Source organism: Scatophagus argus, chromosome 10 (assembly GCF_020382885.2).
Source record: "Scatophagus argus isolate fScaArg1 chromosome 10, fScaArg1.pri, whole genome shotgun sequence".
Lineage (NCBI taxonomy): Eukaryota > Metazoa > Chordata > Actinopteri > Scatophagidae > Scatophagus > Scatophagus argus.
The window spans coordinates 7,602,949-7,615,379 of NC_058502.1; the positions used below are offsets into that span (position 1 = coordinate 7,602,949).

The window sequence follows — 12,431 nt, forward strand, 5'->3', positions numbered from 1 at the left end:
ATTATTAAATGGGATTATCATTTTAAATTGTTTTGTCTTGTTTATGTTTGTCATACACTGAGGCATCAAACAGCAAAATCTTTAAATCATCAGTTATGTCTTAGTATATCAAATACATCATTGTTATAAAAAGCCTAATGAATCATTCTGGCCTTTGATAGGTAATATAGTATGCAGTTAAGCAGGTGGCTGTACAGAAAACAACTTGCATCAATGATGGCAATGCTGCGTCCTTCACTGTAGGACAGCTGCATTTATGTTTGCATACCTGATATTCATATAAAAAGAAAGATGATCGAGTTAAGAAATTGATTTTGCTATTTCTGTAATGCGTTTTACTGTTGAGGTGAATGAGAATCTAAATGAGCCCCAGTGAGGAACATTAACACCATTGGCATATTTACTGTTATGTCCAGCTTTTGTCTAGGCCTTGCTGGTAACACCTTGAAGTAACATCTGAGACAGTTGATTGTCAATAGGCTTTCCATTTAAAGCCATTTCATTAAAGTTGCGCGCTGTATGTGTTCATGAGGTTGTGTGTTTGTGTGTGTGTTACCTAACAGGGGTGGCCAGACAAAAGAAGGTCCTAGAACATTATGTTGTACTTGAAGAAGAACAGGACATTCTGTGATAAAACCACATAACAGACGGGCTCTTTTAGAAGAGACACCGAAGCAACAAGGGTCTGATTGTAGACATGGACATTTTTGCCTTATTTTCCCTGTTCTAGCCGTCATGAGTCTGTGTTATTATGCTATTTTTTTCAGATTTAACTCCATTGACGTGAAATACCAGATCTGGAAACTGGGAGTTGTGTTCACTGATAATGTAAGTTTGAATTTTGACTTGTTTTGTTTGTGTGTCCTCTTGTACCTGCAAAGACAAAGATAAAGGTGTCACTTATTGTAATTCATGTTAACAGAGCAATATAACCCAGCAATGTGTGTAAAACATATCCGTTATTTTACGACTTATTTCTGATTTGTTTAATCTCATGTTCTCCTCTGCTGTGATTTAGTTTGATGCAATTGCACATGCTGCAGAAGTGATGGTAGCAATATCCTGTAATTCTGCCTTATCTAAAATACACATTTGTCTCTTTGTCTCTCTGGGTAATTTATATTGTTACCTGTGTGTGTGTGTGTGTGTGTGTATGTGTGTGTGTGTCCTTGTCTGTGTGCTCACAGTCCTTCTTGTACTTAGCCTGGTACATGCTCATGTCAGTTCTGGGTCATTTTAACAACTTCTTCTTCGCTGCCCACCTATTGGACATCGCCATGGGCTTTAAGACACTTCGTACCATCCTTTCCTCTGTCACACATAATGGGAAACAGGTGTGTGTCTGTGTGTGTCAGTCCTTTCTGTTCATCTGCCTTCGTGTGTGTTCTTAGCTGCAGTTTGCATGCATATGATGTTTGCTTTCATGCTGTAGGGTTATACTAGGACTTGTAGAATTGTATTAAAGCCCATCTGCCTCTGTCTGTCCCTTTGTAATTTTCTTTGTGTCTGTCAGTTGGTCCTGACTGTGGGCCTGTTGGCTGTTGTTGTGTATCTCTACACTGTCCTGGCCTTCAACTTCTTCAGGAAATTTTACAACAGGAGTGATGACAAGGACACCCAAGACATGAAGTGCAATGACATGCTCACTGTGAGTTAAGTTTGCATATTGATCCACACACACACACACGTCTCTCACTCCACATCTATCTATCAGCCTCTGTCTATCCTCTCTATCTTTTGATGTTGATCTTACTAGTACAAACTCGTCCACACACCTGATTTTCTACCTCCTCAGATTGAGAGGGGTAGAGGAGGATTTTGACACTGATCCCCATTGTTGGAGTGAGAACAGCCCCTTGTCCTCTTCGTTCTTCCACTACTTTTCATTAAAATGATGGACACTTGGATACAAAACAGCTCCTCAAGCCTCAGTATAGCTCTTTGTTTGGCCATTCTCAACATTAACACCTGCCTGCTTTATTCTAATGTGGACGTGACTGTCACTCACACGAGCAGGCGGCAGTGCGGCGATAGCATTTGAATATTATTCCAGAAGGCCGGGGATATTACATTAACTCCTCAGTCACAATCATTGTGTTATTGTTTGTGCTTGACTTTTAGCAGCACTTTACAAACAGTAACTTGCAAGACCACAAAACAGATTTTTAGTGCAATCATACCTGCAAGCTCGTCTCCGTTTTAAGCATCAACCAAGCCATTGGTGTAAATCCGACCTCTACCTTTCAAAACTAGGCTTTTATTTTTGTAGTGAAGATTGACATGCCTAGTTACTCTTGTTTGTTTAGACGCTACAGTTCAACACTTCATTGGCTGAGTCTAAAGTGAATTACAAAAGAATATTAATGTCCATGGAATGCAAGTTTGTCATGAGTCAAGTTTGATGCAGCCTGGAAAATAAAAATGCTGGTAACATATACTCAGGGACCTATAGGACAAAAGTACCAGTTTCAAATTCTGAATTCTCTTTGAAGGTTTAGCAGACAATTATGTTGGTTTTGTTCAAGTTTCTTTTGGAAAATATTATCCTTGGCACAGTACCGTCCTTGCTAGACAACTTGAATCTTAATTCATCTTGCCTCATATTCTTGTATAAACTCTTTGTGGAGAAATACTGTCTGAGGTGAAGAATATTGATTGAAAAACCTTCTGCTGTTGAGTTAAATCGTATAAGAATGCAGCCTGTTAGAAACTTTTAAATGACCCCCACCAAAAGCAACCAGCATGGAGACAAGCATGAAAATGCCCTAAATAAATCATTTTGCATTTTGAATTTTCAGTATTCTTGTCCTTCTTAGATACTTTACATTTTCTCCTCGTACCCCACATCCTTGTATCCAGCTGTAGAAAATGCTTGTCTGGTGTGAATTTGGGATGAAGTGTCCTCAACCTCAGGTGGATTGCATCATTTATAATAAAGGAAAATGTCATTTCTTTCAGTGCTACATGTTCCACATGTATGTGGGAGTGCGTGCGGGTGGGGGTATTGGTGATGAGATCGAGGACCCTGCTGGAGATGAGTTTGAGGTGGAACGCATCGTCTTTGACATCACATTTTTCTTCTTCGTCATCGTCATCCTCCTGGCCATCATCCAGGGTGAGTCTCGAATGCTGAATTTGTTTTACAGTTCAGTTACTGTGTCTTTTTTTTTTTTTTTGAAAGATATGCACAAATACATTTTATTCACCTTGTCTGGCTAGAATACATCTGATGCATTTTTCATGTGGAACTGAAAAAGAAAACCAGAGTGTCTTTTTATTGCACCGAGTCCTTAAGTTTCACTGACACCTGCCATTCAGAGATGCACATGCGTGCCGGTGCACAAACAAACAGACACACAATTGTGAATGTTTTCTCAGGCTTGATAATTGATGCCTTTGGGGAGCTGCGTGACCAGCAAGAGCAGGTGAAAGAAGATATGGAGGTGAGATTCACACACAAACGCTGTCTCATGCACTGTCACTATGTATTATCCAATTGGAGTACATTTTGTGTGCTATCAAGGTTATGCAGTCTGCATAGCTATGTCAGATTTAGATACAAAGACAGTGAAGGCTAAATACTTCAGTCACCTGTAACGTAAGTGTGTGTGACGATTAAGTAGATCGAAGATTCACTTGTGGGGGTTTGTGTCAGCAGAAACAATCGTACCTTTGGCTTTATTGAGAGGATACCATTGTCTCTTTCACCTCCACACGCTGCGTTGCTTAGAGTTGCTGAACCAGAGTTACTTGTGACCCTTGTTGGATCCTGTGGAGTAGCTTTGTTGACAGGGTAGCAACGGTGTGTGCAGCGTGTGAACAAAACTCTACGAGAGCAGACCCTGCAGGCCGTACAAGTGATCAGGCAGACTGGCAAGTAGCTGCATTGAAAGTATGTAATCAGAACAGGCAAGCAAGTCCAAAGGTGTTGGAGAAACAGGCAAGCAAGGAAAGGTCGGACTGCTGAGGCAACAAGGCAGCACAGAGGACAAACAGTGGTGAGCCACGCTCGAAATATAAAGGGTTCACATGAGATGTCGCTGTTATGTTGTTAGTTATTGTGGTCATTTCCTTTTGAGTGGCAAGCACGCAGAAGTCAGTATCTCCCACAATATCTTCACATGGAAAAATATCAGCCTGTGAAAAATACAGTAGTATTTTATATATTTGTGTATATAGTATGGTTTTGTAGTTTTTAGTTTTATTGTAAATTTCTTCTGACATCAGTTATTAATGTGTGCTTTCATTTAGTTTCTATACAGACTCTGTCCCAGTGTTTCTGTGTATGCGTCTCAAAAACTGAAACAGTGCCACAAATTTTACAGCTGCTTTTCTGCAGATATTGAATTTCAGATACAATTTGCTCTGCTGCGGTCAGCAATGATAAATCAGCTTCAGCTGCCACTTCCGTCCATCCCTAATTTGGACCTTTAAATAGGAATGCCCTAAAGACACATTGCATTAACCCTGAAACACAAATTTGATTTTCATTTTACTAGCACCGAACCTTTGTAACGCAACATAGCAAATAAGGACAAAATCAATTTGACTGTTTAGTGCCCCCAAAATGCTTCTCAGCAAATGTGTCCTTCTGTGTCTTTTGAAAATCTGGCAGTAAATAATTCTGAAAGTATTAAGCTACTGTTGTTTGCAGTCTTTTGCCATTCGTGAGCATCCTGCGTGTGTGTGTGTTTGTTGTTGTTGCAAAACCAAACAGTTTTAATGATGACATGATGACATTTTGTTGTTCTAGAATACTGAGTTTGAGTCCCTGAGCACTAAGAATTTAACAGTCAGCTTTATTGACAGTATATGTATTTTTACATACACACACTGAATTCGTCTTCTGCTTTTGACCCATCCTTAGTTGAACACACACATGCAACACCCGGCAAATTACATGCAGTGAAACACACACAGGAGCAGTGGGGAGCATCAAGCGCCCGGGGAGCATATTGGGGGGGTTAAGTGCCTTGCTCAAGGGCACATCAGCTGGCTAATGGAGGGGGGGAGGGGGGGCATTTTTCACTAGAACAAAAGGCCTCTGTTCTTATTTGTTTCTACTATACTAGAGAGTACATCACATATGTCCAAGCCTTTTTTGTGAACTGCTACATGTCTTGCATCTCTCCTCCTGCAGACCAAATGTTTTATATGCGGAATAGGAAGTGAATACTTTGATAAGGTGCCTCATGGCTTTGAGACCCACACTCTGCAGGAGCACAACTTGGCCAACTATCTGTGAGTTGATTCATGCCTCGGAGTGCAAGTGTCTTAATCTCGTACTAAAAATAACAGCTTGATAATGTGTATTGTCAGTAAAAAAGCTGTCGTTTGTCTTGTTATCTTTCACAGATGTAGTGAAATATTGTGCATGTTCCACCAATACTAAACCTTTATATGAAACAAAAAACGCTACGTTAAAAACCACAGTTACATCTGTTTAATCGTTATATAGCTATATCCATATCCATATCTATCACAGCTTTGATACACTGTGTGATATCCTGTCTATTTTAGGCCTGATCTTGGTCTAAAATATTAAAAACAGTGTCATGTTTACCTTCACCAACAACCACCTCAGCACTTGCATTCATAGTTCAGATTTAAAACACTGTTTTTTTCTTATGAGTCAATATTTTACTTAAGTCTGAGCAACATGTGCTCAGCACTAACCTCTGTAGACTGAGAGGAAGTATAAAAATCCTGCATTTTGATCCTTAAAATGTCCGCCAACGCAGGGATGTAGACACGAGCAGCTAAGAATCCCATAATTACACTTGCATTCAGTCTTGAAAAAACATGACTGTACTATGTATAAAACAGGGTGCAAACAAAGCTCAAATAGAAATAATCACAAAAAGATGAAAAGCCAATAAAAGAGCTAGATATTTGCATTGAGCTTATGCAAATATCAAATGCAGAGCTTAGCCTATAAAGGTACAAAAGAATTATCCACATCAAACATCTTAAAATTGTCATGGCGAAAAACTGATTAACACACATCACCTGAGTTAATGAGTTAATCACTGAGTTAATGAAAACCTTTCTTCTATGTAGGTGGTTCAAATAATTATTTGGGAAAGTGTTGTTGCATTGTGCACTTTTGCCACATTAGTAATTGTCATTGGCTGTATAATAAGTATGTATTTCATGAGATGTGTTTGCATCCTCTGACTGATGGACTCCTCCCTGCTCATGTCTATGATGGTCTTTTATATGACATTTTAAATTCACCTGGTAAAGGTCTACAGGCCTTAGTGCTACTGCTGCCATCTGTAGTTGTATTTCCATTAGAAATACCCGACAACTGTTACCATAATCACCACAATCCTAGGCCTTGTGCACAGCCTCTTTTCAATCTAATAGTGCAACTTAGTATCCTTGTGTTTCTCTCTTCACATTGCTTCCAAGTATTAATGGAAGGTGTGTGATATGAATCCCTTTTCTGTGTCCATACAGATTCTTTCTGATGTACCTTATTAACAAAGATGAAACTGAACACACGGGGCAGGTATGATAGTTACCTCTTGTGTTTTATTGCATGATCCAATCAATTAAGAACAAAATGTGCACTTTAAAAACTCTTAAACAATTCTACTGTCCATCGCCAGATTTTACATTCCTCTAATATATCGCTCTGCAGTGGCTCCTCCATGTCTCAGTGACCTTTTAATTCCAGTTTTTGCGACAGCAGTGACAAAGCTGGAGTGTAACCTTTTCAACTGAGACAGAGTCTTTATTCATGCTGTCTTTCAAAAGCCCTATCAGTTACAACACACACGTTTTATCATAATATACATGACAAGGAAACCCTTTGATTGCAACTTCTGTTTTTTACTTAATCAAGCAAGTATTTAAATTCACTTGTCCTCTTTTCACAATGACATACTGTATTTTAGATGATCTTTTTGCTCACTTAGTATATGTAAATCTGCCGGTGTGCATCAGATCATTGGTAGATGAGGACATGTTTAATTCTAAGTTCTTCACAGTGTGTTGGTAAAATAATAAATAAATTCTTATATGGAATAATTTGGATTTATCTTCCTGGCACAGAATGCATTTTGAATTTTGAATGTGTTGCTGCAGAATTGATAAGAAGAAAATATTACATTTTTTTTATCAGCCTGAATTATTTTGGACAATGGCTGAGCGCTATTTCCAAATTGAGTTGCTTCCTGGGACTTGGCCATAGATATTCTTTTAGCGTGGCATTTTCTCAGGTGCAGATTGAAAAGGTAGCTGCTGGGTCGAATTTGAAGATGTTTCTCCATCGAGCCACAAAATTTGTCTCAAAATCTAAATTGTATTCTCTGTAGACACTGTTTAAATTCTCATTTCACTGATCTAATTAGCTCAAGTTTGGCAAAGTTAATTAAGATGTATTACCACTCTGTTGTCTTGGCCAGGAATCCTATGTGTGGAAAATGTACCAGGAGCGTTCCTGGGAATTCTTTCCAGTGGGAGACTGTTTCCGTAAGCAATATGAGGATCAACTGGGATGAAAGGAAATCTGAGAGCTTTAAAGCCTCCCTAGATATTATCATCACAGAGAAGCCATCTTGATTGATGCCCTTGGACTCAATTACCTGGAATTCTGTGTGTGCACTATTGATTTTGGATTTTTGATGGAGTGATTTTCCTGTAGAGTATACACATTTATGGTCGTAAGTATTTCTAAATTATAACAATTAAATTATTTTGAAACCAAACAACCTCTTGTTTATATTGCGATACGCAATTAATGTTCTGTTTGTTTTGGGAGTCCTGTGGGCAGCCACTAACTCCTTTCGGTGGTTTCTTGAATCGAAAACAAAAGTGTTGTGCCAGTTTACGGTGCTTTACATCGCAATCTCCAAAAGTCAAAGCTGGCAATCCAAATTCATTTCCACCGCACTTTGCCGACTTGATGTGTTTGTGTAAAGCTCATGTTTTGTGAATGAAGTGATTTGTCTTTCTAATCACAGCCTCCCATTCCTTTCCTCTGTGTGACACCCAGATAAACACTCCCCTGCTGGCATTTGGTCTTTTTACCCTCCTCTCCTTGTTTGTTGTGCTCATCTCTCCAGGATCCTTCTCCTCCTGTCCTTGCTTCTTATTCTCTTTTTTCCCCTTCCTTCTGCTCTCCTCTCGTCCCTCATCCTCGACTCTTTTCCCCCTTCTCGTTAGCAGCCACTACGTAACACCAGCAGGTGTCTCAGTGCGCGAGTCATTGTCATGGAAGTGGATCCCCAAGCTTAACAACATGATTGAGCGCTGCCAGCGATGGCCAAGACAGCATTTGGGGAATCCTCAGGTTTAACTCGAATGACTAAAGGAGCGTGGCGAGTTTTGTTAAAGTGTTAAATTCACACCTGGAGAGCTCATTAGCAGAATAGCAGGCGTTGGAGTGCCACCATCAGAAATTGTCCTCATTATGCAAAGGTTAAACACTGGGCTTACACAAGTCTGCTGCTGATATGTATTCATGCTGCTTTTGAGTTATGACATGTAAACATATGTTTATGACTCACTGAAAGACCAAGACAAAAGGTTTTCTGGTAAAAAGTGAGGAAGCCTTGTTGATTATACTAGAAATATGAGTAGAAAATTTTGCTAATGCCATAATCAAAATCAGTCTTCACACATATGTAAAATTGAAGAATTAATAAAAATCAGGACACTCTGCGCTGCAGTTAATGCACTTTAAATAGCTGTGGTGATACAAATTATCACTGTTAGGCCTGAACAGTGTTTTTGGTTTAATGGTTAACCAATGTGTGACGGACCTCACTGGTCTGAGAGGTGATTGGAGGGCCCTGAAAACCTTTGATGGGTTCCTGTATGAACACACAGTTGTGTTTTTTGCTCTTTGGGGTTCCAGCTGGTTTCCTTGGGAGGGAAAGAGATTCAATGAATACATTTCATCAGGCTGTCTACTGAATAGCACAACCAGGTCTCGGTTTGCAGTGGAGTCCATTGAAATCCTCTTACATGACCTTTCATTTTATCTGCCACTTCAGCGTGGCGTGTGATTATTTGTTCAACATAAATTGTCTTGGTGTTTGTGCCACATACTTTGTTGCACTTTCTGAGACAATTAAGGTGCAAATTAAAACATTTAATAATTAAGTTGGATTTTTTTATAATCATTTTACAATACTCATTACTTAACTGATTAGCAACAATAACACCACATATTTTTTGGATAGGTGGAGGGAATTGGAACTACATAAGTGTTTATATCTCAGCAAATTGATGGTTTTATGATGGCGCACACTATGGTTCCCAAACTACTGACACAGCAATAAACTATATTCTGAACAAATTTGTTTACCTGTTAATACCTGGAAACCTTCATCATGGCCACTTTGTCAATTATTGTGCCTATTAAGCGTAGGGGAAACAAGATATCACTAAGATAAAACTAAAGACATACACAGACATACACAAGAGAAGGGTTTTATACAGCACCAAAAAGCCTTCTCTTTTAGCACCGTATTTCACACTGCTGTTGTGATGAAGAGCACCTTAACCATGTCCCTGTCGCCTGTTCATAAGCACTGTACCCACTCCAGAGCTACCAGAGACTGAAAACCAGTTGAGCAGCCAGCCTTGGAGGTTAAAGAATGTGGAAAAACCTCTCATCAAAAGCCTATTTAATTTTGAATTTGATCCCATTCTGGTGTGTATGAACATCAATCATACCGTCATAACATCCAACCCGCAGATATCCAACACCTCTTTGCTGTTCTCTCACGCCACAGGTCTGCAAGAGGGTACAGTTTCAGAAGTAGTCTTCCACCAGTTGATTTACTAGAAAACTGTGTATTTGAAGCAGGGCGCCTAATTGCCCTAAAACCACCAAAATTAAATATCCTGACTGTGCATAATTGCCACATCTACTTGATCAAACAATATAGTGGGTAAGATTGATGTCTCTTCGTAGCTGCCAAGCTTCCCCCTCTAGTCTTCATGATCTTTCTACCCTGTGGTTGAGTAATGCCGCGGTCAGAAGATCCGGATGTAATTTAGGTGTTTTTAATTTAGTTTTTTTACACTGTTTAAAGTATGAATGGTAGTCTAGCAGACACGTATCACTACGTGACACAGATCAGGTCCGTGGTGTCTGAGAAGAATGTAGTTAGTTTAGTTTTAAAGCGAGGGATGGAGCCTGTTCTGAAGTGGCTTTGCAGCTGATGTGTGTCTCAGGCTGAATGATCGGCTCCTTTTCCCGTTATCTCTTGACGTGAGCACAATAATGCGGCCACTCATCACTGTGGCTGTTCATTCATTCATTCAATCTCCTGTTTTGCTCAGTCACAGCCTTCTGGCACCAACTTCAAGCCAAATACTTTCCTGAGAAGGGAGAATTATTTCCTTTTCCGCAATTGTAGGTGTTGACTTGAGATTACTGAGAAAAACATCCAGGCTAAGCAAGTAGTAATGGTAGTATTGCAGTTCAAAGTTTGGGACGCCAGAATATCAGTAACATTATGTCCACAGAGGGGAAGTGTGCTGTCTGGCATCATGTGTAGGTACGTTACTCGCCACTGTCACTACTACTGCTGTAGACAACACCGGAATCAACCTCTGCAGTGGCTTTTAGCTGTTTATAAAAAAAAATAAATATGCAAAATTGTCCAGTCGTTACTATCAGTCAGTGATGCCATTCTGTGTTTTTGCAAAAGCAGATTTGCGTAGTGCAGAGAGTCTTAAGTTGGTGTCATACAAACCGTTAGCAAAAGCCAGTGTCTGTGTCAGAAACAATATAAACAGCTCTGACCGGGTGACACAGAAGCAAAACGTATGCCTGCATTAATGAATGCAGCCACACTTCTCACTGTCTTCAGTGGGAAAATCTGCATCCATTGTGCATTGCCTTCAGTTTTTTTTTTTGCATTATTTAAAGGCATTCTGGTTACATACAGTATGTGCAGCCGACAATAAAGAATGGAGGAATTATGCATGGGCAGATGGCTTTAGGTGGCATACAGCACCTGGGTACACATATAGGGGGCATTGTAATCATGGATTATGGATAAGGGAGCATGTGGGTGGATCATTCTGAATATTACCTCAGACAGTTGTGCTTGTTTGGGAGATAATACCAGTGCACCCAAATACATCATGGAATTGTAATCTCAGTTGTAAATCAATAAAAGATGACAGGAGGAGAGAGAGTCGACGGGGGCATGCAGCTGAGGATTTTCTCATACCTGAGGCCAAGTATCCTGAATTAAATATGACTCCTTTTTGTTACAGGCTCTGGTTTCAGTCTGGGAGCTCTTGTCTTCCTCAGACTTTGACTGTTTTGCACGAAGATTTCTGTGTTATGATTCTGTAATTGTCATTTATTGATTTTTATTTCGAGACTTTGCAGTGCTGAGAAGCCGTTTCTTGCTTGTTTTTGCAGTCTCATAACATTTTTAATTACCTTGTCTATTTGGAATACTGGGACCAAACATGCTGCTTTTGTTTCAGTATAAAAGCTCGGTGATGTGAACAGATGACCAATTTCATCCTCTCCAGTATGAGTACCGTGTGTGTTTACGGCAATCGGCCTTTTGAGATTAAACTTTAGAAGAGGTTTATTTTTCATCCATCCCCAGACACTCCTTCCAAAGTCATTTCTTTGTTCAGTCTCTTCCTTTCTGTTTCACTGACCTGTCAGGAAATCACTTGAAGCCTGCCGGCTGCTTTGTAGCATATGCGGGTTTCTTAGGGAGAGACATGAGTGGACTCTTTGCATTGACAATAACACGAGTCCTTCAGTTTAAAGTCAGAATGTTGTTTTTAAGGCATAGTGACTCATTAAATGTTCTTAGGAATATTACTTTTGTTTTTTTCTATATGCAGAAGCACAAATCTTTAAGATGCATCCAATATTTGATAGGAAACTTTTCTTCCTTCTTCAGTTTTTGCCCCTAATGTGAATAAACAGCCTTTACTGACCTTGCTGTTTATTGTTATACTTCCCCTTTGATTTTGTGCACAGCCTGTGAATTGAAAAGTGCTGCACCAAAACACAACCACAACACGTGATGATCCACCGTAGTTAGATTGAATAAGAAATGGGCAACCAAAGCCAGACTGTTGAACTATAACCAGACAAAATATTTTTTTATTCTGTGACATCAAGCTTGGCTGCTACTCTGAAAGTTTGTGCAAAGATGTTTCAATTAAATTTTTTTCGTCAATAAGACTGACCAACAAATAGTCTATTTGTTTGTCCATCCATCGTTCAACTGTTCTTGTATAGTTTCTGTTGTATAAATTTTTTATTTTGCAGACCGTTTTTTTGAGTTTCTTTATCTTCATTTATTTCTGTCTGTGTGCTGCTGTAATTCTGAAGGCCCTGGGAAGACAAAAAAAAAAACAAAAAATCCACTCTAAGTCTGATCGAAATTGTTTTCTAGCCTGCATTTTTGCCTTAAGAACAGGAGAAA

General features: G+C 39.4%; 1 protein-coding gene across 7 annotated transcripts in view; it reads left to right on the plus strand.

The window, feature by feature from the left end:
* ryr2b (ryanodine receptor 2b (cardiac)) overlaps window positions 1-12,431 on the plus strand; it is a 63,574-nt gene that overhangs the window by 47,948 nt on the left and 3,195 nt on the right. For 2 of the 7 annotated variants that reach the window (XM_046401292.1, XM_046401291.1), the window contains exons 97-104: window positions 768-828; window positions 1,188-1,334; window positions 1,514-1,648; window positions 2,959-3,115; window positions 3,379-3,443; window positions 5,141-5,241; window positions 6,463-6,514; window positions 7,413-7,712. In XM_046401292.1, coding sequence (XP_046257248.1) covers window positions 768-828; window positions 1,188-1,334; window positions 1,514-1,648; window positions 2,959-3,115; window positions 3,379-3,443; window positions 5,141-5,241; window positions 6,463-6,514; window positions 7,413-7,508 — 814 coding nt within the window. In that variant the 3' untranslated portion in view covers window positions 7,509-7,712. The other 5 variants (XR_006844477.1, XM_046401293.1, XM_046401294.1 and 2 more) reach the window with 5 other exon arrangements.